The following is a 25,733-nucleotide window of genomic DNA, read 5'->3' on the forward strand; positions in this document are numbered from 1 at the left end:
TTCACAGAAAGCCCTAGTGCTCCATGTTTGTCACAAAATCCATTCCTTAGGACTGATGCCAGGAGAAAACAGTAAGATCCAGAATTTCCCCTGCAGCAGCATTTTCTGAAATGTAAACAGTTTATCAAATATAATTTATTCAGAAAAAAAATACAGTGTTTTAAGAACTTAATTCCAAAAGGCTGACAGAACCCAACAGCTGAGCAGAAAACAGCCTTCTGTGAGCAGTACCAGGTCAGGGCTGAGAACCGCCAGCAGGTCTAGCTTTGAGAGAAGTTTCCACCGGTCATACCAGGTATAAAGGACCCTATGAATTATTGATGGTGGTGGTCCCCTACTCTCCCCAGGCTGTCCATTTGCTCCACTGTGGGTTCCTGGTTGCAGCCAGGATAGCCACTCGTACTCATGAATCCACCACTGTCAACTAACACTGTGTGATCTCATCCCAAAGCAAATCCACACACATACAACACAAACACCTGTTATCAGCAACAATATTTAGTACAGCAAATCGCAGTCTTAGTCTCTGAAAATCCAGGGTTACTCGTTGTGAGGCCGCTTGGCTACGGGCTCCTCCTTCTCCGGCTTCAGCCATCGTTCCAGGAGTCCTGCACCTCCTCTCTTGGTGGGGAGTGGGCTCTTTTGCAGGACCTGGCTGGACCACCGGGGCACATCTGACTCTGCCTTCGGGGGTGTTTTGGGCTCTTCCTTTTTGGGTGACTTTGTGGTCAGCCATTGCATCATCTTCTGGCTACTACCACTTGCCTTGAGCTCCTAGGAGAAAGAAGAAAATGTTCAAACCACCCAGCTCAAACTTTTGGGAACAGGCCAACTTTGAGGGAAGAAACAGGGGAAGAGGCATTAGGTACTGACCCAGGCTTGGAAAATGTTACTAAGAGCCAGATGGGGCCCACTGGTCAGGAGTGGGGAGAAGGGAGGAGCAACTGAGTGTGCTCCAAGGGGTGCAAGGGGTAGGGAGGAGCTCTTTAGAGCAGGCCTCAAAGACGAGGTGTGTGGGACCACTCAGTGAGAAAAGAGAGCTGACAGGCATTCCAAACAGGTGCATTCTCACAGAAGAGGATATAATTTCCCAACAGGCTGAGTGTTGGGAAATGAAACTGGAGAGGAATGGCTTCAAACAGTCACCAGGATTAAGGATTCAGCTCAGGCTGAACAGGCTGAACTGTTTCCCCACTGTGCAGCCTCTCTTCGACCGGCGCTGCTCCCTCCTGCTCTCACACCTGCACCCCAACCCTGAATAGAAGGTTCTGAATTCCCATAGTGCCACTTCTCCAGGATGGGGATTCTTCAGGAGTAAAGACCATGGCAGAAATGGGGTAGTGTCCAGCACAAAATGAACATGTATCATTACATTTTTAGAGACATCTAATGAAGAAAACGATCAGGATTGCAGGAGTTTGCAGAGAACTGAGACAAAAGAAGATGACACGGAGTACGGAAAACTTTGAAACTTTCAGAAAAATGGGGGGTAGCTGTTTTGTAATCATTGTCCTTAACACTTCTCAGGCATTCTAAGATGTCTATTCTTGGAACACTACTTAAGTCCCTTGGTGCCACCTGGAAACAGCTGCTATTCCTAAACCTTTGCTCTGGAACTTCTATTCCCACTGAAGGCCTTTGGCCTGTTCACCTTCCCTTCAAAATACAACTGGATCCTTCCTTGCCAATTCTAAAAAAGTTAAAGTTCATGGTAGGAATGTTCTCAAATCCTCCTGAAGGAGCATAAGGATTGGAACTCCCCCAACTTGTAGTTGGGAAAGCAGAGGTACAGAAAAGAGACAGAAAAAAACTCCACATTGCGGACAAAGATACAATTATGGACAAGGGCTCCTCTTTCTTACAATCACCCTCTAGATTAGGAGTCCTCAAACTTGGTTTATCAGACTCACTGAAGCAGCTTTTAATGACACAGAAGCCCAAGCCCAGCCAGCCCTGGATACTGACTCAATAGGTCTAGATAAGGTCCAACATTTTACATTTTGAAAGAGCTCTCCTGAGGAGTCTGAGTCACAGCCAGCTTTGAGACTAGTGCTCTGCTTAACCTTGCCATACCATAAGGAAATGTGAGTCCTGGAAGGTTTAAATTAAAGCTAACTGTGAAAGGCCGTATCCTAAAAGAAAAAGATATTCTGACAGAAGACAAAGTTCAGAAAGGACCATCAGTCACAGGCCCCTACCTTTTTGACCAACAAGTTGAGAGGAGCCAGACATTCAGGAGTGTTGTTTCGGGTGTTGTTCACCACGCAAGAGACTGGATGGAAGGCGATGTTCTCTGTGGGGTGGATTAACTTCAGAGCTTCCCGAGTGGAGACCTCACCAAAGTCAAGCCATTTAGAGACTTCCTCCTCTCCATCTAATATGGCAGGCATCCTAGTCAGTGAGGTAGAGACATTAACTGGGAGGCAGAGGGAGGGTAGGGACAGAAGAGAGACCTGAGTCAGCACAAATCAACCTAAGGAGAAGCTTGTCCTCTCTCTACACATCATGTGTCGATTGCTGCCATGTGTGCCCTGACCAACTTGACAGGGCAGGAAACTCAACCCTAGAAGAGCTAGCTTACAAAGTTTTATGGCAAAGACAATGAATAGTGCTATGACTGGATCCAGTGCACTCCAGTGTACATCCTGATTGGTGAACTTTCTATGACTAAGCCTAGAATTAAAGGGAAAATTTGTCTATCAGTAATAATCTCTAGATTTACAGTAAGAAAGAGTTATTCACATAATTGTGAACTCTAGGAAACTATGCCTCAGAAAGCAAGGATGCTGTTGCCTAAGATGACTCCTGGAGACGGGAGGAAAAGATCCTATGTTTAGCTTCCAGTTTTATGTCCTAGGCCAATGCGAAGCATGCTACACATTCACTGGTGGGTGGCACAGTTGATTTTAGGAGATAAATGCACAAACATCTATTTTAATAATTTTTTAAAAGATTTTATTTATTTATTTGAGAGAGAGAGAATGAGAGATAGAGAGCACGAGAGGGAAGAGGGTCAGAGGGAGAAGCAGACTCCCCGCTGAGCAGGGAGCCCGATGCGGCACTCGATCCCGGGACTCCAGGATCATGACCTGAGCCGAGGGCAGTCGCTCAACCGACTGAGCCACCCAGGCGCCCTATTTTAATAATTAAAAGTCATAACTTCAACAAATCAAACGTGTACTTTAAAAAATACTTTACAATTGGGGCACCTGGGTGGCTCAGTGGGTTAAGTGTCTGACTCTTGATTTTGGCTCAGATCATGATCTCAGGGTCATGAGATGGAGCCCCACATTGGGCTCCACGCTCACTGTGAGTCTGCTTGAGATTCTTTCCCTCTGCCTCCTCCCCCTGCTCCCTAGCTCTGTCTCAAATAAATAAATAAATCTTAAAAAAAAATTTAGTCTCTGAAATCCAGAAGCGTTTACTGATGAATGGCATCTCTGCATTGTATTATATAGTTCAGTTAGAAGTAGTTGGGAGCACTTTACTTTTTTTCTTTAAGATTATTTATTCGACAGAGGGGGGGGAGAGAGAGAGAGAGAGAGAGAGGGGAGCGGCAGGCAGAGGGAGAAGCAGACTCCCCGCTGAGCAGGGAGCTCAACCCAGGGCTCCTTCCCAGGACCCTGGGATCATGACCTGAGCCGAAGGCAGACACTTAACCAACTGAGCCACCCAGGAACCCCGTGCTTTACTTTTCTTAGCAGTGTATAAAATAATGTTTTATTAAAAAAAATCAATGGTGTCTTAGATTAGATGAAGTGGGAATTTATCTTCAATTAGCAAAAAATAGAACCACTATATCACGTGAAAGTATAATTTCACACACAATGCTTAGGAGGAAGTTAAAATAGATAATCCTGTTATGTGCAGCACTGCATTCTTTTCAGCAAAACATCAAGTATCACTTCTGAGGGCACTCAGATCTGGCAAAACTATTAAAGTGTTACACACATATGGTCAATTCTGCTAATGCTTGTTTTTATTTTTTAAAGATTTTATTTATTTATTTGACAGAGAGAGACACAGTGAGGGGGAGTGGGAGAGGGAGAAGCAGGCTTCCCACCGAGCAGGGAGCCCGATGCAGGGCTCGACCCCAGAACTCTGAGATCATGTCCCAAGCCAAAGGCAGATGTTTAACGACTGAGCCACCCAGGTGCCCCTGCTAATGCTTGTTTTTAAAATGTCAGCTGTTCCAATGTGATTGCTGTATTAGAGAGCAATTTCAGCATAATGCAAATTTTGTGTTTATAGTTTTGTCTGTGAGAAACACAAGGTGAACACACAGACAACTGCACCCAGCTGAACGGAGCCTTCTAGGAACACACAGAATGCACACATACACACACCTCAAACACTGACAGCTACTGCGTTGCGACTCACTGCACGTTATCTTCCCAAGTTGTTTTGCTCTTATTTTGCATTTGTGAACTTCTCCCTATATAAAAATCCCTCTTCATTCAACACCTCACACACGTCAAAGCTTTGTAGCTCAAAACATGCGAAGCAGTGCACGTAGGTGGAAAATTTTTAAGTACTGACAAGAAGCTTGAACTATTAGAGCATCTTCAAGGTAAAAAGAGAACATGTGGTATCTCCTTAGCAACAGACATAAAGGAATCCACCAGTGACAACATTGTGAAAATAAAAGGAATGTCTATGATTGCAACAACTTCAAGAAGTATCATGAAGTCAGTATCGATCAGGCCTAAAGGAACAGAAACAGAAACAATGAAGAGATTCTTTAGCATATGGACTGAATGGCAAATAGTGAAAAAACTGCTTTCTCAAAAAGAGAATGCACTATCTGAAATACCACAGAACTGGCTCCTCTGAGTGCTAGCAATGAATGGCTTGGTGGTTTCAAACAGTGATGGAATTTCCAAAGCTTTCAGTGTCAGGTGAAGACATGAACATGGATGAAAATGTTGGAAGAATTTTCAGCAGTTAATAAAGTAGTTAATTGCAGAAGGGGGCTACACACTGGATCAAAATGTTCAATTTTGATTAAATACATATCTATTCTAAATGCATGCCTTGAAGGAACATTTCTTTTTCTTTTTTAAGATTCTATTTATTTGACAGAAAAAGAGACAGCGAGAGAGGGAACACAAGCAGGGGGAGTGGGAGAGGGAGAAGCAGGCTCCCGCTGAGCGAGGAGCCCGTTCTCCCTCTCCCATTCCCCCACTTGTGCTCTCTTGCTCTTTCAAATAAATAAAATCTTAAGAAAAAAAAAAGATTTTATTTATTTGAGAGAGAGCGCAAGAGAGAGCAAGAGCACAGAGGAGAGTGAGAGGGAGAAGCAGAGAGCCACTGAGCAGAGAGCGCTATATGGGGCTCGATCCCACAATCCTGAGACCATGACCCGAGCCAAAGGCAGTCACCTAACCAACTGAGCCACCCAGGCACCCCCTGAAGGAAAATTTCAAAGGCAGAAAAATATGCCCCAGGATTTAAGGCCACAAAAGAGCACAAATTTTGCATAATCTTCCCTCCATTTCATGACAGCTTATAAGCTACAATTTCTCTGACACTCATTTTCCACAAGCAAATTCTGGATCTTTCTAAGGTAAAGTGCCATATTTAATGTAATGTCTACGTAGACAACGGTGGTACTGTTTTTAATAGATCCCTATTATTTGTTAATGTGTTCCTGATAAATTTTTAGGTGTTGTCCCCCTAACCCTGCTTTTTCCATAAGTTCTTGGGTTTTCACTGTACAGTCTGGCACAGTGTAGTGACTTTTAGGAATGCATGTCATATTATAGCCAAACTGACCATAACTGTATTTTGCAAAGTAACTGCTACTCTCTAAATTTGTGCACTGAATCCAAAAGCTACCTATCGAAAAGCAGAGTACAAACCCTCCTCTGAATCCTTTTGGACTCAGGGATAAGAACTGTGACTTGCCTAGGGTGAATGTCATTCAAGCTTTTGCAGGAATCGACTGTGATGATGGTGTAGGAATACAGGAGGTCTCCTTCTGGGGACTCCCAGCAGTCAAAGATCCCCGCCATTGTCAGCAGCCTCCAGTTGTCCCAGACCTTCTCCCAGTGCTCGGGACTGTCCACAGCACCATTACCTGACTGGAAGCAAAATACATGGGCAGATTAGACACTCAACAGCCCCCTCCTACACACAGGTTGGGTACTACTACAGGCTTAACACGGCAATCATCTCACAAATACTTCAGCCCATGTGTTAGTAACTCCTCTCGACCCACTGTCCCAAAAGAAAGAAGTTTAATGGACATACCCACCGAAGCTATGGATTTATAGCTCCTTAATGCTTTCAGAATACAATCCAACATCACCAATGGGCATTCAGGCCTTCCACAATCCAGCCCATCATTCTAGCTTTTACTAATAATTTTAATTTGAGGGGCACCTGGGTGGCTTAGTTGGTTGAGTGTCTGCCTTCGGCTCAGGTCATGATCCCACGGTCCTGGGATCGAGCCCTACATCGGGCTCCCTGCTCAGCAGGGAGCCTACTTCTCCCTCTCCTTCTGCCTGCCTGTTCTGCCTACTTGTGATCTCTCTCTCTGTCAAATAAATAAAATCTTTAAAAAAAAAGATAAAATAATTTTAATCTGAACCAAATCCAGCAGTCTATAAATGAAGCCCTTGTGCAATTACATGCCTTTCTATCTTGCCAGAGCAACCTCCTCTGCCCAAAATGTCCTGCCATTTCTCATGCCAGCTCCTACTTGCCATTTAAGATTCAGTTCAATACCTAGAATACAGAAAGCTGGAAAGAGTACCCCCTCCACCCTAACAATAAGAAGAAAGCTAGATAATCTACAAAAATCATAACTTTTCATTTTTATTTTATTATTTTATCTTTTTTTATTTTTTTATTTTCAAGCCCCACGTGGAGCCCGATGTGGGGCTTGGACTCATGAACCTGAGATCCAGACCTATCATACCAAGGGTTGGATGCTTAACCAACTGAACCACCCAGGCGCCCCCAAAATCACAACTTTTCTTAAACTCATCAGAAAACTGAGGTCACTGGGCAACCAACTGGCATGAACTTTAGGGGAAGACAGGGGCCTCCAAGGGAAGATAGAGACATAAGTACTGGCTTACTGGTGGCAAGAGGAGAAAGACAAGGTCTTCATTCAGATAAAATTATTACCAAATTGCTAAAAACAGTGTATGGGCTGGCCTGAGAGCCCAGAACCCCTGGGAGCTGCGGATGTATGGGGAGTTCACATCAGCTTGCGGGTTCTTCTCCATCAACTTCCCCAGCTGCTCACAAGAAAGACGGGGGCAGAGCAGGATACTAGAGAAAGCCTGCCTTGCTGGTGCATGCCTAGAGGCGGGGAGCTCTCTTACATCAGGAAAGGCATGAAGCCTCACCCAGTCATTTCTTCTCTAAGGAGCAAAAGCCTTAAGGCGCCAGGGTATGGGTAATAAAGCCTATTGCCCCTAAGACACAGGTAAAGACCCAATGAGTCTGGGGAAGGGTAAATGAAAAATCCTTCTACTCCCCTGGGCAAGGAGTAGGATCCCTGAGGAAGCCTGAGCCTGACAGCCAGGGCCCCGGATCTGCCTGAGACTGAGGCTGTATGAAGACAATGAACACTCTCCCACCCTTTATATCAGCAAGCACCACATGGACAGCAACAGCAGCCTAATTCTAGGGAAGGGGCAAGAGCATAGAGAGATCCTTTCCAAAGCACAGGCCTAAAAGGGAGGTTCTACAGCTGAAAGCAGCAGGGCTACTGAGAAAAACCCTCTGGAGAATCACCCTTACCCTGAACACAGGATGGCACAGAGAAATTTCAAGCCTGTAGTGAATAAAGGTAATTATAACAACAAAACCAGTTCAACTCCTAATAAGATCGGCTCAACCTCACACATTAATGGCCTATTAGAAGGTTAAGTGTGTCCATTCCCAGACATAATTATTTATCTCAGTCTCTATGTATGGCAATCAATAAAAAATTACAAGACAAACAAAAAAGCCAGAAAACCCAATGAACTGCCAAGAAATAGAGCAATCAACAGAACCAAACTCAAGATATTTCTTTTCCCGGGGCGCCTGGGTGGCTCAGTTGGTTAAGTGTCTGCCTTTGGCTCGGGTCATGATCCCAGGGTCCTGGGATTGAGCCCCGCATTGGGCTCCCACCATGGTGGGGAGCCTGCTTCTCCCTCTGCCTACTGCTCCCCTTGCTTGTGCTCTCTCTATCTCTCTCTGTAATAAATAAATAAAATCTTAGAAAAAAAAGATATTTCTTTTCCCAAATACTAAAAACTATCAGAAAGGAAATTTAAAATAAGCTTTTTTTTTTTAAAGATTTTATTTATTTATTTGACAGAGTGAGACACAGTGAGAGAGGGAACACAAGCAAGGGGAGCGGGAGAGGGAGAAGCAGGCTCTCCGCTGAGCAGGGAGCCTGATGCGGGGCTCGATCCCAGGACCCCGGGATCATGACCTGAGCCGAAGGCAGATGCTTAATGACTGAGCCACCCAGGCGCCCCTAAAATAAGTTTAATTAATATGTTAAAGGCTCTTGTAGAAAACGTAGACAACATACATTAAGAGAGAAGAAATCTTAAAAAAAAAAAAGAGAGAGAGAAGAAATCTTGGCAAAGTAAGAAAGAAGACTTGACAATAAAAACTACCCAAACTAAAGCACAGAGAAAAATAAAATACACAGAAGAGAACATTCAAGAACTATGGGACAATATCAAATTGTCTAATATGTGTTATTAGAATCCCAGAAAGTGAAGAGCAATGGGTAAGAAGAAATACCTGAATATATGTTGGATGAAAATTTACCAAAAATTATGAAAGACATCAAATCATAGATCTGAGGGAGCTCAGAGAACATGCCAAACACACAAACACACAATATATAAAAACTACACATATCATATTCAAACTGCTGAAAACCAAAGACAATCCTTCTGAAGGCATTAGGCAAAGAGGAGTGGTGGAAGCGCACATTACAAACAGAAGAAAAAAGACAAGAATTACAGTAGACTTCTCAAAAGAAACTAGAAGAGCCAGAGGCAATGGAGTATTTTTTTTTTTTAAGTGCTGGGAAAAAAACCAAAAAACTGCCAACCCAGAATTCTATACAAAGTGAAAACACCATTCAAAAATGCAGATAGTGATGCCAGGTGCTGGGGGCAGAAAAGGACTAAAAATGGGCATGGGGGAGAAAAACCATGAGAAGCTCTTAACTATAGGAAACAAACTTAGGGGGTGCCTGGGTGGCTCAGTCGGTTGAGCGACTGCCCTCGGCTCAGGTCATGATCCTGGAGTCCCGGGATCGAGTCCCGCATCGGACTCCCTGCTCAGCAGGGAGTCTGCTTCTCCCTCTGACCCTCTTCCCTCTCGTGCTCTCTATCTCTCATTCTCTCTCTCTCAAATAAATAAATAAAATCTTAAAAAAATAAAAAGAAACAAACTGAGGGTTGCTGGAGGGGAGGTGGGTGGGGGGATGGGGTAATGGGGTAAATGGGTGATGGACATTAAGGAGGGCATGTGATGTGATGAGCACTGGGTGCTACACGCAACTGATGAATTACTGAACACTACATCTGAAACTGATGATGTACTGTATGTTGGCTAACTGAATTAAAAAATGGGCATGGGGTTTCTTTTTGGGGTGATAATAATGTTCTGAAATTAGACAGTGATGATGGTTACCCAACATTTTGAATACTAAAACCACTATACACTTTAAAAGGGTGAATTTTATTAAATGTAAGTTATAGCTCATAAAGAGAATGATGATGATTAAAAAATGAACTAGATAGTTTTTTGGACAAACAAAAGTAGAATTCATCTGCAGGCCTACACTACAGGAGGAATTTTTTTTAAAAGATTTTATTTATTTATTTGACAGAGAGAGAGATAGTGAGAGCAGGAACACAAGCAGGGGTAGTGGGAGAGGGAGAAGCAGGCTTCCCGCCGAGCAGGGAGCCCAAAGCGGGGCTCGATCCCAGGACCCTGGGATCATGACCTGAGCTGAAGGCAGACGCTTAATGACTGAGCCACCCAGGGGCCCCACTACAACAAGAGGTATTAAAAGAGGTTCTTTAGGCTTAAGGGATATGATACCAGATAGAAACTTGGATCTACCCAAAAAGTAAAGATCCATGGAAATGGCTAAAAATTAAGATATTTTTTAATCACTCTAAAATATAATTGCCTAAAGCAAAATAGTAGCATGTATTGTTGAGTTTATAGCATATGAAAAAGTAAAACCTATGACAATATACCAAAAGACAGGAGGAATCAGGAATATACGTTATAAAGTTCTTATACTACACAAGAAGCAGTTTATTCTTTGAATGCAGATTATTAATTTATAATGTATCCTATTGGGACGCCTGGGTGGCTCAGTTGGTTAAGAGTCTGCCTTCGGCTCAGGTCATGATCCCAGGGTCCTGGGATCGAGTCCCACATCGGGCTCCTTGCTCAGCGGGAGCCTGCTTCTCCCTCTGCCTGCCGCTCCCCCTGCTTGTGCTCGCTCTGACAAATAAATAAGATCTTAAAAAAAAATAAAATGTATCCTAGAGAGCAGCTATCAAAAATTTTTTAGGGGTGCCTGGGTGGATCAGTCAGTTGAGTGTCTGCCTTTGGCTCAAGTCACAATCCCAGGGTCCTGGGATCAAGCCCCACATTGGGCTCTGTTTGGTGGGGAGCCTGCTTCTCCCTCTCCCTCTGCTTGCTGCTCCTCCTGCTTGTGCGTGCTCTCACTCTCTCACTCACTCTCAAATAAATAAATAAAATCTTTTTTTTTTTTTTAAGATTTTGTTTATTTATTTGACAGCAAGAGAAGGAACACAAGCAGGGGGAGTGGGAGAGGGAGAAGCAGGCTTCCTGCTGAGCAGGGAGCCTGACGCAGGGCTTGATCCCAGGACCCTGGGATCATGACCTGAGCCGAAGGCAGACGCCCAACGACTGAGCCACCCAGGCGCCCCTAAATAAATAAAATCTTAAAAAATTTTTTTTAAAGAAGTAAAAATAATAAGCCAACAGTGGAGACAAAATAGAATCATAAAAAGTACTCAATTTAAAAGCAGCCAGGAAAAACATGAGAAAAGGAAAAAAAGCTAATGAAACAGAAAACAACTAGCAAAATAGTGAATTTTTAACCCCATCAGGTTGATATTTATATCAAATGTAAATCTTCTAAACACTACAAAATTCCTTCCTCTAGGAAGCCTTCTGTGATGCCCCAGTCTGAGTTATCTGCTCTCCTCTATGCCCCCATAACCTCACAAGCATGCCTTCCTTGAGCATTAGCCTGTGATTGTTGACTCAGGTGTCTTGGCAGTTGAGCTTCAAGGATAGAAATCATGTCTTCTGAACTTCCAGGAGACTAGCAGCAGGACCATATACAATGGTATGTGGTTAATAAATGTCCATTGAACAAACAGATACATTTTTAAGTAGGCTCCATGTCCAGCTAGAGTCCAACCTGGGGCGTGAACTCATGACCCTGAGATCAAGACCTGAGCCAACATTGAGAGTTGAATGCTTAACTGACTGAGCCACCCAGGCGCCCCCAGATATATTCTGATAGGGAAGAAGAATTAAAAGCTAAGCACTAGAAATCTTATGGACTGGTTCCATCAAGAAAGAAACCCCAGGGCGCCTGGGTGGCTCAGTTGGTTAGGCAACTGCCTTCGGCTCACATCATGATCCTGGAGTCCCTGGATCGAGTCCCGCATCAGGCTCCCTGCTCAGAGGGGAGTCTGCTTCTCCCTCTGACCCTAACCCCTCTCATGTGCTCCCTCTCTCAAATAAATAAAATCTTTTTTTTTTTAAGGTTTTATTTATTTATTTGAGAGAGAATGAGAGAGAGAGAGCATGAGACGGGGGAGGGTCAGAGGGAGAAGCAGACTCCCTGCTGAGCAGGGAGCCTGATGTGGGACTCGATCCCGGGACTCCAGGATCATGACCTGAGCTGAAGGCAGTCGCTTAACCAACTGAGCCACCCAGGCACCCCAATAAATAAAATCTTTAAAAAAAAAGAAAAAAACCCAGAATTCTGACTGTTAATTTATTTACTTAAAGATTTTATTTACTACTATTTTTTTTTAAAGTAGGCTCCACACCCAGCGGGAAGCCCAATGTAGGGCTTGAACTGAGCTGAGACCAAGAGTTGGATGCTTAACCAACTAAGCCATCCAGGTGCTACTAAAGATTTTATTTTTAAGTAATCTCTACACCCAAAGTGTGGCTCAAACTCACAACCCCGAGATCAAGAGTCACATGCTCCATCGACTGAGCCAGCCAGGTGCCCCCAATAATTTCCAGTTTTTTTTAATTTAAATTCAATTAGCCAACATATGGTAACATCATTAGTTTCAGATGTAGAGTTCAGTAATTCATCAGCTGCATATAATACCCAGGGCTCATCACATCATATGCCCTTTTTTTTTTTTTTAAATTTTATTTATTTATTTGAGAGAGAGAATGGTAGAGAGAGAGCACGAGAGGGGGGAGGGTCAGAGGGAGAAGCCGACTCCCCGCTGAGCAGGGAGCCTGACGCGGGACTCGATCCCGGGACTCCAGGATCATGACCTGAGCTGAAGGCAGTCGCTCAACCGACTGAGCCACCCAGGCGCCCATCATATGCCCTTCTTAATGCCCATCACCCAGTTACCCCATCTCCCCACCCACAATAATTGCCAATTTTAATGAAGCAAACTGTGATGAGAATGCAAAGGCTTTAGCAGTATCAAAGCAATAAATGTGATTAAAATGAAAACATGCTGGCATGTCTGATTTGTTTTCAATTTCCTTATAATGTTATGTGAACAGGCTAAATTTTTAGTCTTAGAGTTTTTTTTTTTAAGATTTTATTTATTTGTATGAGAGACAGACAGAACAAGCAGGGGGAGGGGCAGCTGTTAAGGGAGAAGCAGGCTCTCTGCTGAGTAAGGAGGCGGATGTGGGACTCAATCCCAGGACCGTGGGATCATGACCTGAGCCGAACGCAGACGCTTAACTGACTGAGCCACCCAGGCGTCCCTTAAAATGAGAGTTCTATGAGGGGACTGTTAAATATAGAGTCACCATGTGACCTAGCAAATCTACGCCTAGGCATAAACCTAAGAGAAATTAAAACATATATTCATACAAAAACTTGTACATGAATGTCCACAACAGCATTATTTGTAGCAGTCAAAAGTAGAAACAACCCAAGTGTCCATCAACTGGTGAATGAACAAATAAAACATGGCCTATCCATACAATGGATAAGCCATAAATGAGCAATGAAGTAGTGACACATGATACCACATGGATCAACCCTGAAAACATGATACTGAGTAAAAGAAGTAAGACACAAAAAACCACATATTGTATGATTCTAAATATATTAAATGTCCAATATAGGCAAATCTATAAAGACCAAAAGATTAGCGGTTGCCTGGGCAGGGGGAAATAGGAAATGGAGAGTGATGGATAATGGATATGGGGCTTTTCAGGGTGATGAAAATGTAAAATTAGACAGTAGTGATGGTTGCACAACTCTGAATATACTAAAAAAATCACTGACTTGCATATTTTAAAAAGGTGAATTTTAGGGCGCCTGGGTGGCTCAGTTGGTTAAGCGACTGCCTCAGGTCATGGGATTGAGTTCCACATCAGGTTCCCCCTGCTCTGCAGGGAACCTGCTTCTCCCTCTGCCTCTGCCTGCCACTCCCCCTGCTTGTGCTCTCTTCCTCTCTCAAATAAATAAAATCTTTAACAACAACAAAAAGGTGAATTTTATGGTGAATTATACCTTAATAAAGCATTTATTTTTTAAAAAATTCTATGAAGAAAGAAACAAAATGTCCTTGTTTGGATTAGCTTCTCTATCCCTTTCCAAATATCTACTGTGAATGCTGTTGGACAATACCTTTTCTGTTTTGGCTTGGGGGAAGTAGATGAAGTATGGCTGCCTTTGGCTAGTAACCACACATCGCTGCCACTCATAGAATCCATCTGCTAAAACGACACAGCGTCTTCCCTTTCCAAGAGGTACCTAAGGGAAAATGTGAGTAAGATAGGGTCTTAGTGACAGAATGTGTCATGGACTTGAGTTAAAATCTCAGGTCCACCAATGTATGACCTTAGAGCAGTTATTCAATTTCTCTGTACCTCCCTTTTCTTATGCATAAAGTCATCACTCACACAGCTGTTGAAAAGATTAAATAATGTACTCCAGCTCTGTTAATTATAAGTGCATGAGAACCTCCAAGTGAAAACTGTCTAGTTGAACCCAGTCAACCTACAGAATATGAGAAATAACAATAGTTTTGTTTTAAACCACTAAGTTTTGGGATGAATCATTATGTAGTAATATATATTAACAATACTCAACATTATTAGGGAACTGGGAACACACTTTCCAGGAGAACCTTATTTTATTTCTCAGGTATATAAAGTACTAACAGCTCTGCTGGAATAAAGAACAGAGTATGTGCCTTTTCCCTAGACCTGCTACCTACCTTGAAGGAATGCTTCTCCATTATGGTATCACTACGACAGTTGAAAGTGTTGAACTTCAGCTTAGAAGGATCACTCTCTTTGAACCAAGATGGGACCAATCCCCATCGCATGGGAGCAATGATACGTTCAGATGAGTCTGCACCCTGTCATGGGAAAAGGTTAAGATCCAGTGAGGAGATAATGAAATTGAGAAAACCAAATGTAGCACATGCATCACATTACACTGAAATACAAAAAACACAGATTATTAAAAGGGCAAGAGGGCACCTGGGTGGCTCAGTCGGTTGGGCGACTACCTTCGGCTCAGGTCATGATCCTGGAGTCCCAAGATCGAGTCCTGCATCGGACTCCCTGCTCAGCGGGGACTCTCTTCTCCCTGTGACCCTCCCCCCTCTCATGCTCTCTATCTCATTCTCTCTCTCAAATAAATAAATAAAATCTTTAAAAAAATTAAAAGGGAAAGATTCTACTTGAAAACAATTTTATTTCATTTATTTAAGAGGTTTTTTTTTTTTAAGATTTTATTTATTCATTTGAGACATAGAGATAGAGAGAAAGCATGAGCAGGGGGAGAGGTAGAGGGAGAGGGAGAAGCAGGTTCCCCGCTGAACCAGGAGCCCAATGTGGGGCTTGATCCCAGGACGCTGGGATCATGACCTGAGCCAAAGGCAGACGCTCAACCATCTGAGCCACCCAGGCACCCCAAGATTTTTTTTTAAGATTTTATTTGTTAGAGAGAGAGCACAAGCAGGGGGAGTAGCAGGCAGAGGGAGAAGCAGGCTCCCAGCTGAGCAGGGAGCCCAATGTGGGACTCGATCCCAGAACCCTGGGATCATGACCTGAGCCAAAGGCAGACGCTCAACCATCTGAGCCACCCAGGCACCCCAAGATTTTTTTTTTTTTAAGATTTTATTTGTTAGAGAGAGAGAGAGCACAAGCAGGGGGAGTAGCAGGCAGAGGGAGAAGCAGGCTCCCAGCTGAGCAGGGAGCCCAATGTGGGACTCGATCCCAGAACCCTGGGATCATGACCTGAGCCAAAGGCAGACACTCAACCAACTGAGCCACCCAGACGTCCCTTGAAAACAATTTTAATGATTTATCATGATGTGAGTAACTTGAGGTCTTCAGCATTTATTAGAATGTAAGACATACTGCTTGGGTAGGGCGGGGGATGCAAAGAAGTTTAGTCTGTAAACAGTTACTTAGTGCCTCCTATGAGAGAGACATAGTGCTAGGCCTAGCAGTTCATGTGGTCCTAGCTCTCAAGAAGCACAGGTCACAGACAATGATAATATAGTGAGGTACATGCTATGATCAAGGCATGCACAGGGTGCCGTGGGGCACATGCAAAAGTTTTTAACCTCAAAGGGCTTGCACGATAACATGCAAGGCCACAGACATAAAAATATTAATAATTTGAGATACAATAGGCTAATGGCCATATAAGTGGTACAGATGAAGAGTAGCAAAGGAGTTCAGTGGAGAGTGATCTGTGAGAGATGGAATGGGTAAGTATCAACTCCTCAGAAGGGGCAAAAAGACAGGGGTGGGGTGGGGTGGTTCTTAAATTAGATCCCACAAGAGGTACAGAATTCAGACAAAGAGATGGGAGGGAAGACAAGATGTGAAATTAAATGAACAGGGGTGCTTGGCTGGCTCAGTTGGAGGAGCACATGACTCTTGATCTTGGGGTTTTAAGTTTGAGCCCCTCAATGGGTGTAGAGATTATTAAAAGCAAACAAACTTTAAAAAAATTAAATGAACAAAGAGGCAATGTCAAGAATGTGTAGGGGTGCCTGGGTGGCTCAGTTGTTAAGTGTCTGCCTTCAGCTCAGGTCATGATCCCAGGATCCTGGGATCGAGCCCCACATCGGGCTCCCTGCTCCACAGGAAGCCTGCTTCTCCCTCTCCCACTCCCCCTGCTTGTGTTTTCTCTCTCGCTGTCTCTCTGTCAAATAAATAAATAAAATCTTAAAAAAAAAAAATGTGTAGGAAGTGGTTTTGTGCAGCAAAGTAATATAATAGCAAGCCTGAGAATGCTATTTTTTGGAGGGCCTGCTTACAAGGTTGGCCCTCAGCATCTGGGAACTTGGATTTTGAGTTTTCCCCTTTTCCCAACTGATAAGGATGGTTTGGTTTACTGTGCCTAGTCTGTGCAAAAATGAGGTTTATGCCTAGCATCTGTTTTCCTTCTGAGAGTCTGGAATTTTGGTGCTTGCTAGGCAGAGTACCCAATAAAAACCTTGGGCTTTTGGGGGGCTGGCTCAGTCCATGTGCCTCTTGATCTCAGGGTCATGAGTTCAATCCCCACGCTGAGTGTGGAGCCTATTTAAAATAGGGGCGCCTCAGTGGCTCAGTGGGTTAAGTGTCTGCTTTCGGCTCAAGTCACGATCCCAGGGTCTTGGGATTGAGCCCCACATTGGGCTCCCTGCTCAATGGGTAGCCTGCTTCTCCCTTTCTCACTCCCCCTGCTTGTACTCCCCTCTCTCTCTCCCAAATAAATAAAATCTTTAAAAAGATAAAATAAAATATTTTTTTAAGGATTTATTTATTTGAGAAAGAGAGAGGAGAGTGCATGCCGGAGTAGGGGGAGAGAGAGAATCCTCAAGCAGATTCCCCACTGAGTGTGGAGCCCGACACGGGGCTGAATCCTAGGACTGAGATCATGACCTGAGCCAAAATCAAGAGTTGGCCCCTTAACCGACTGAGCCACCCAGGTACCCTAAAATAAAATCCTTAAAAACAAAATGGACCAAAACAAAGCAAAACAAAACAAAAAACAACCTTGGACTTTCAGTTTCTAATGGGTTGCCCCAGGCAGAAACACTGCACATTACTACATTTTTCATTGCTGGAGAAGGAACATGCCTGGTGTATCCCCCCCTCACAGGAAGGAGGGAAGATAAGGAAGCCTGTGCATGGATTTTTTTCCCAGATTCCTAGTGGTGTCTTTTTCCCTTGCTGATTCTATTATGTATCCTTTCACTGTAACAAACCTTAGCCATAATATGCCTTATATGTTAAGTCCTTCCTAGTGAACCTCCAAATGTGGGGGTACCCTTGGGGGGACTCCGGCACATCGTTGTTAAAATTTGGGAGGTAAATGGCCCCTTAAGAACTTGATGAAATCTAGATTAAAACGCCTACTTATGTGTGCATGCATGTGCGTGCGCGCGCGCGCGCACACACACACACACACACACACACTATTCTATATGGTGTGCAGAGAGTGCATTCTGGGTGCTACCATGATGGTCTGGGGGTAAGGATATGGTGGGTCTCATGATGGTAGTAAGAATAAGACACCAAAAGATAGACTAAAAATAAAATTGTGACGGTAAATGGAAAAGAAAACAGGACTGATTAAATTTTCAAGCCTAGAAGAATGAGCAAAAGAAAAAAATCTGAAGAGGAGCCTGATTTGGGGAAAGATCATGTGTTGATTTCAGATAATAGTGGGACATCTATAGCAGTTCTGTATATTTTCAAGTCTGTAGCTATAGCAGTTTAAAGAAATGGTTGCAAAATCTTTGACACTCCTCTCATTGAGAGCTGGAGGTGTATGTTCCCTCCCCTTAAATCTGGATGGACCCGTGATTCACTTGTAACCAACATAATGTGGCACAAGTGACACTATATGATTTCTAAGACTAGGTCAGAAAACGTGTGTCAGCTTCTTCCTCACTTGCGGAGACACTCCTTCTGAAGCTCTGAGCTGCCAAGTAAGAAATCCAGCCACCCTAAGACTGTCATGCTGCGAGGAAGCCCAGGCTACATGGAGAGGCCACATATGAGTGTTCTGGTCAACAGCCTCAATTGAGAACCAATGCCAATTGCCAGATAAGTGAGTGAAAATACCTCTAGATCAGAGGCTGGCAAATTTTTCTGAAATGGCCAGATACTAAGTATTGTAGATTTTGCAGGTCATACAGTGTCTATTGCAACTATAATATAACTACTGTTACAGGGGCAAAGCAGCCATAGATAACAGATAAATGAATGGATGTTTTTGTGTTCTGTAACATTCCTGCTCTAGATGATTCTAGCCCCAAATGCCAGGTCTTCTCAGGTGAAGCTCAGACTTCAGGGAAGAGACAAACCATACCTGTAATGCCCTGGCCTCATCCCTCACTGGTGAACAGAACAAAAAGTTGTTTAAAGTCACTAGAATAAAATCCAGTACAGCTATTTATTACATCCAACAAGCACTCAGAGATATGGAATTAAAGCTTAGGAGAGAGGCAGCAAAGTACAAATAATGGGCCAGAAAACTTGCTCTGTGAAAGGCAGATAGTAAATATTTTTGGCTTTGTGAATCCATATAGTCTCTGTTGCAATGACTCAAGCAACTCAACTCTACTGCCACTGGTATTATGAAAGCAGACAAAGAATGAAGGAGCGTGGCTGTGTTCTAATAAAACTTTACAAAAACAGGCGGTGGGCTAGATCTGATCTGAGGACCAGTTTGCCAACCCCTGGTATAGAGGAAAGAATAAAGCCTTTACAAGAAGACCCTGGTTCAAAAATCCCATCTCTGCTACTTACGAGGTTGGACTAGTCTCAACTTCCTGGACCCTCAACGTTCCTTATCTGTAAAAATAGAGTGAACAATACCTACCTTGCAGAATCATTTAAATGCATGACATGAAATAAGCACACAGATTATAGTTTAATGTTTTTCTAAGTTTAGAATTAAAAACAAATAGAATTTTCTATCTGAAGGTGCTTGTTAAGGCCGTGAGGACAAAGTTTCTTAGAAAGTAAATCAGGGCTCCTGGGTGGCTCAGTCAGTTAAGTGTCCAACTCTTGATTCTGGCCCAGGTCATGATCTCAGGGTCTTGAGATTGAGCCCTGCAGAGGGCTCTGTGCTCAGCAGGGAGTCTGCTTGAGATGCTCTCTCTCTCAAATAAGTAAATCAATCTTAAAAAAAAAAAAAAAGGTAAATCAAGCACAGGATTTAACCTGGGGGTACAAAAAGAAAACAGAGAAATGAAGGAAAACAGAATCTAAGAAAAAGTACCTAGAGAAATGAAAGTAGAATGAGAAAGAATGAGTAGAAAGAGAAAAGTCAAGAGGATACAATTCTAAGATAAGAATCATCAGCAGTGGTACTGTCTCCAAAAGGCTCCCCTTTTGTTTGAAGCTAATCTCTCCATGGCGCTCCCCAAAAAATCCTGTCCCGTTACTTCTGAAATCTTGCCTTATCAGATATCCCATTCTCTCTCTCGCACGCGCACGCACACACACGCACACACGCGCGCGCACACTCCATTCTCATTATTCATGGCAGTTAGGTTCTACAAAGTCACTGTAAACACTGAATTAGTGAATACTGGATTACTGAGCTGCTTTTAGGGGAAATACGGGGTTAGGTTTCCACCTACCTACGGAGACATTTTTATCAACTGAGCAGTATATAACCTTGTTCTGTATTTCTGTTTAAAGACACTTTAATTTATATAGTTGATTCATTAATGTTGAATTCATGACCAACAGCACTGTAATTCATGCCTGAATGATGTTTATCTAATATGTTTTTCCCTGTAAGGCATATTACAACCTTCTTGCCCTTAAGAATACAAACCAGCACTTTAGCATTATGCTTGGGGACAATTTTAAACAGTGAAGTCACCAACAAAAAGCACAGGAATGCAAAAAACACAGCACTAAATCAACTCCAAGAAGGCTACTTGTTTACAAGGTAAGAGCTAAAACAAGAAGGCAGGGCTTTGCTGGGAATGTGTACATTGGGTGACTCAGTTTCCTCTACTCTATACGTCCATGAATGACTTCAAAAGCAACATGAATATTATTTTGGGGAATACAAATAATTTTAGAAAGTAGGCAAATTTGCAAGCTTGAAATCTACAAATAATGAGGATCAATTGTGTGTGTGTGTGTATATATGTGTATGTATATATATGTATACATGTGTGTGTATTCTTCCCGTTAAAGACAGAGGAAGCCTGGGTATATTGTATGCCAAGAGGCAGGAAAAACAAAAGCAATTAATGAGCATGCAGTGTAAGTAAGGAAAAGACTACCCTGGAAGAAATGGTAGCATAACTGAACTGAACATGAATTTGCTCCTTGGTGAGTTACAGATAGAGACTATACCAGGTGGAGTTGTCACACAAAGTAAAATTTATTTGCAGCAAATAAGATGGGGGTAAGTGGAGATGGGGGTGTGGTGAGTGCGTTTCTCTTATTTAGGATTAGGATGAATATTCAGAAAGGGGAGCTTTATCATCACCTGTAAAAGTGGGCCTAAGGTTGCACAGACGGACTTTGGGAAAACTTGCCTATAATGCATCTTATGTTATGTTAATGAAGTCTGTGCTCCAACTAGGGCAGAGGCTTTAATATCATAATGAAGCAGAGGTAACTGTAGGATAAGGGTAAAGGGGCTATGGGAAGCCTCTGAAGCAGGAATAAACTGGATGGGGCTTGGGATCATTATCTCAGGTAAGGAAAGCAGGACCTTGTTTACTTCTGAAACAGCACTGGGAGTTTTACCACTGATTTATTGTCTCTGATAAGGTTAGGCTATTTCCTGGCCTGGTAGACACTGTTAGTTTTGCATTCCCTCTGTTCCCTTAAAATACTTAACTATTGAGATTTTTTTTGTGTGTGTGTGGTATTTCTGACACCTCCTTTTGCAAGAAGTGAGCTTAGGCAGGGCACCTGGGTGGTTCACTCTGTTAAAAGTCCTCTTGATGTGGGCCGGGTTCATGGTCTCAGGGTTGTGAGGTCAGCCTCCATGCTCAGCTGGAGTCGGCTTGAGAGCCTCTCTTTCCCTCTGCCCCTCTTCTCCCCCACCCCTTGCACACTCTCCCTCAAATAGATAGTCTTTATTTTTAAAGATTCCATTTACCTACGAGAGAGAGAGAGAGAGAGAGAGAGAGAGAATGTGCGTGTGAGGAGTAGGAGTGTGGGGGGAGGGGCAGAGGGAGAGGGAGAAGCAGACTCCCCACTGAGCAGGGAGCCTGACTTGGGGCTGGATCCCAGGACCCAGAGGTCATGACCTCAGCTGAAGGCAGATGCCCAACCAACTGAGCCACCCAGGTGCCCCAATAAATAAAATCTTAAAAAAAAAAAAGTGTGCTTAGGCAAGCAAAGCCAGTAGGACATAGATCACAGAAAATACCTGGGGGCCTAAAATGACTTCTCTTGTGTCATGAAAGCTATGTCTCATCTTTCTTTTTCTGGGGACCCCCTAACTATTTCCGTTTTCAGTAGGGTAGAGAATGTAAATCCAAGTGTTAATCTCATGTGAGATAGGAGAAAGAGAAAGAATGTACAGGGCTTTTGGGGCGCCTGGGTGGTTCAATTGGTCTTGATTTTGACTCAGGTTGAAAACTCTGAGTTGTGAGATCAAATGCTTTGGGCTCTGTGATCAGCAGGGAGTTTGCTTGAGATTCTCTCCCTCTGCCCCTCCCCACACTAGTGCACATGGTGTGTTTGCTCTGTCTTTTGAAATAAATCTTAAAAAAAAAAAAAAAACGAAGAAAAACAGCTTTTATGAATCCTCTCTTCGAGAATCAAATGTGCCTTCCAAGCAGAAGCGCCCCCTTATCCAAAGCATAAATGAGATAACAGCCATTTAAATGATCTCTGATCAGGAATTTGCAAAACCTCACTACTCTAAATTTGACATTCTCAACATGCAATTTGACAACCCTTCCCCACCACCAAGATCTAACAGGGAGAAAGGGGGGTATGCTACTGGCATCTGGTGGGTAGAGGTCAGTAATGCTGCTAAACATTCTGCAATGCACAGGACAGCATCCCACCCAAAATGTCGAAAGTGCCAAGGTTGAGAAATCCTACCTTCCAAATCCCACTGATCATCACTTTTAATGTTAGTGTGTTCACTGGACAATCCTAAACCAAACCCAAACATGAGGCTGCCCCCTACTGGGAACAATAAATAGAAAATGGCTGAGAAGCCCAAATACTGAAAATACTGCTCAATATTAGTCATCTTTTCCTTCTACCCTTTTGGACTTGTGACCAGAACAGCTGGTAGAGCTGGGGTAGATAAATGAAAGAGGAAGTAATTTGCAAACAGTGGTTTCAAATGCAAATGCTGCAATCTATACACATGTGCTGGCCACTGATATGGATTAATGATCAGCTGAAGTGATTCTAATTTTGTTTTACAACTTATAGGTTTGAGACAAATGGAACCTCATATATTTATCAAAATTAGGAAACCCCAGCAATCTTAACAAAACTTATTAGCGATGTGGAGTCAAAACACTACATTAGTAAATTCATACCACTGACGGAAAGGGGGGGAGCTATGTTTGCTAGGAGCTCCACCTTCTCCATTCCTAGTTCCAGGAAGCATCCACTGGAGTGGTTCCGGAAAGTGGTCTGGACCTCAGTCCCAGCTCTGTCCCCTCACTTACTGGGTAACCTAAGACAAGTCACAATATCTCTACACTTCTGCCTTTACATCTGTTAAACAAATTTTTCTTCCAGATAACATTCATTCTATAATTCTAAAGACGTGATATAGAGAGAACCAAGGCTAAAAAAGGCACATACATTTAATCCGTCTCTCTTTTCACTTCAATTAGGCCTTCTTTTGAAACATGTTTTATTATTCTTTTCCAGTTAAGTTTCCCCATGATACTCGTTTATTTTGATTTCCCTCTCATTAAAAAGTTTTTTAGTTTCAACAGGGAAGGATGCACTCAGCTCAAGAATAAACTATTTCATGTATATGGCTTCATTCAACCAAAAAGATGTTATTTGGTATGCTTATTTCAAATAATATAGAAATGAACCTTGACTACAATATTATCACAAGAATTCTGACAAGTAGGAGAGGTACAATTGACTTTATAAAGTGATTTAAGCATTACAGATCAAATAGAGTAAAAATCCAGGATGGAAACAATCATGATTTTTAATAGCCTATCAAGGGCATTTAAAATGCTTAAGATACAGAGGGGCGCCTTGGTGGCACAGTCAGTTGAGCATCTGACTCTTGGTTTCAGCTGGGGTCCTGATCTCAGGGTCCTGGGATCAAGCCCCGTCAGGTTCCTCCCTCAGCGTGGAGTCCGCTTGGGATTCTTTCTCTCTCCCTCTGCCTCTGCCCCTCCCGCTTGTGCTGTCTCTCTAAAATAAATACAGTCTCGGGGCATCTGGGTGGCTCAGTCGCTAAGTGTCTGCCTTTGGCTCAGGTCATGATCCCAGGGTCTTGGGATTGAGCCCCGCATTGGGCTCCCTGCTTTGTGGGGAGCCTGCTTCTCCCTCTCCCACTCCCCCTGCTCATGTTCCTTCTCTATGTCTCTCTCTGTCAAATAAATAAAATCTTAAAAAAAAATACAATCTTAAGATAAATAAAATGCTTAAGACATGGAGAAACCATTCATTTCTGGAATTAAGCATTTTATTTACTGCATACTAGCACTGGTGCTCAGGTGCATGCACACACGCCCACACACATTGAGGAGATAAAGCAAAGAACCAGAACATGATTATGAACTACTGGTCACTCCAACACTACAGAGATAAATACTATAGAAACAATGAGTGCAATTAAACTTCAGACAACCAAACCAACTACATCTGTTCTCGCTTCAGTAAAAGACAAGCAGAAAAAAAGAGAAACTTCCATGTTCAAGAAACACCAGAGGTGTTTCAGATTAGCTCGTCTTAATCCTGCTCTAGGCCTAGAGATTCTGGTTCACCTGGCCTGGTAAGGGGCAGGATATTTTTTTTTTTTTTTAAGATACTCAAATGACCCTGATAATCGGTGAGGTTTGAAAGATGCGGTCTTAAAAAGGTATTCAAATAAATTTGGCATGCATGCCGATGAACCCTTAAATGAGCCCGAAGAACACTGCATCATCGTGTTTTTTTTTTCCCCCAAAGATTTTATTTATTTGACAGAGAGAGACACAGCGAGAGAGGGAACACAAGCAGGGGGAGTGGGAGAGGGAGAAGTAGGCTTCCCGCGGAGCAGGGAGCTCGATGCGGGGCTCGATCCAAGAACGCAGGGATCATGACCTGAGCCGAAGGCAAACGCTCAACTGAGCCACCCAGGCACCCCACGGCATCTGAGATGAGAAGATACCGATCAAACTTCTCTTTGCAGTGAGGTCCGGAGTGGTTCTCAACGGGGGGTCAGAACCCGTGAGCAGAGGCTGAGCGCGCACCAAACCCAACCCAAGTGGATGAGCATTCCCTGCGGGCCCAGAAGCCGGCCCGGCACAGACACCAGCGGTTACCTTCTCAAAGTGCAGTCGCGACAGAAGCACTGGGCTGCTAGACTGAGGGTTCTTGTTGTACGAGGGGCAGTACTTGTCGGGGTCCCTCCACTCGGGGAGCCGCTGCCGGCCCTGCCGGTCCCGATAGGCGCACGCTCGGGCCAGCACATCTTTAGGCAGGTGACAGGAGGTGCGCCCGCACATGCTCCCGCGCCGCCCGGCACAGCCTGGAGACGAGAGCACCGCAGGGCGGTCGCGCTAGCTCACCGTTTCCCCGCCGCCGGGCCAGCACGGCGGCTCGTGCCAGCCTAGCCGAGAGCGGACACACTGCGGGGAGGCGGCCCGCCCCGAAGCGCCATTCTTCAGCTCAGCCTGCGGCCGAGAGCCACGGGGGCGGCCTGCGGTCATTGCTGGAGCCGCACGCCCTGCCTCCGCCAGACCCTTTCGGGCCACAGCGTCCCGTCCCCGCTCCTCCTACTCTCCTCCCCCACCCTCGGGGCACCGACTGCGGGCGGGGGGAGGGGCTCTCGCCCGCTAACCTCCAGGACTGCTGCCCGCGCCGCCAGGAGGCCGGCTCTCCCGGCGGGAACTCGACCTGCTCCCCAGGGCCGCCGCCCCGCCGCCCCGCCGCCCCGCCGCCCCGCCGCCCCTCACCTCACGTCCACCTCGGCCCGGCCCCCTGGCCGCCCCGCCTCGCTTCACGTCGCCTCAGCTCGCCCCAGTCCCTCTCCGCCCGGCCGCCAACACCGCCTCACTTCACGTCCACCTCGGCCCTGCAGCGCCCGACACTCTCCTTCCGCAGACGCTCAGGCTCTGCGGGCCCGCCCTCCGGCGTCAGGCCCCGCCCCCAGCGCGGTCGGCCCCGCCCCCGAGTGGCGAGAGGTTCCCGCCGCGTCCCGCGCGCCCCGGAATTTGAATCTTCTGAAAAGACCCCAAGGATAGGCCACGATCCGGAGCCCCGCTCTCCTCCATCTTTGCCCTTCCCCCTGCGGGGTCTGCTCTCAGGGCTGGCCGCAAGAACGGGCTGGGGCCGGCTTACCCTCG

The 25,733-nt window shown here is 44.5% G+C and overlaps 1 protein-coding gene across 1 annotated transcript; it reads right to left on the reverse strand.

Moving 5' to 3' along the window:
• Positions 1–113: 113 nt before the first annotated feature.
• HMCES (5-hydroxymethylcytosine binding, ES cell specific) lies at positions 114–25,483 on the reverse strand. Its single transcript, XM_028101791.2, has 7 exons — positions 25,344–25,483; positions 24,711–24,916; positions 14,466–14,609; positions 13,874–13,999; positions 5,908–6,083; positions 2,199–2,391; positions 114–774 (listed from the first exon to the last, which is right to left on the reverse strand). Exons 2-7 carry the CDS (start codon positions 24,891–24,893, stop codon positions 541–543), a joined length of 1,056 nt encoding a protein of 351 aa, XP_027957592.1. The 5' UTR covers positions 24,894–24,916; positions 25,344–25,483; the 3' UTR covers positions 114–540.
• Between the last annotated feature and the right edge of the window lie 250 nt (positions 25,484–25,733).

The sequence above is a fragment of the Eumetopias jubatus genome, unplaced genomic scaffold (genome assembly GCF_037043125.1).
Source record: "Eumetopias jubatus isolate StellerSeaLion01/CBP00866 unplaced genomic scaffold, mEumJub1_p1.0 scaffold_1, whole genome shotgun sequence".
Taxonomy (NCBI): domain Eukaryota; kingdom Metazoa; phylum Chordata; class Mammalia; order Carnivora; family Otariidae; genus Eumetopias; species Eumetopias jubatus.

Excerpts from the sequence above, each read along its gene's own strand:
- HMCES (XM_028101791.2), bottom strand. The coding sequence starts at position 24,893 with ATGTGCGGGCGCACCTCCTGTCACCTGCCTAAAGATGTGCTGGCCCGA. Across the intron at positions 6,084-13,873 it reads CCCAAGCCAAAACAGAAAAG|TCAGGTAATGGTGCTGTGGA; the intron begins GTATTGTCCAAC and ends TTTTGCTTCCAG. Across the intron at positions 775-2,198 it reads TCAACTTGTTGGTCAAAAAG|GAGCTCAAGGCAAGTGGTAG; the intron begins GTAGGGGCCTGT and ends TCTTTCTCCTAG.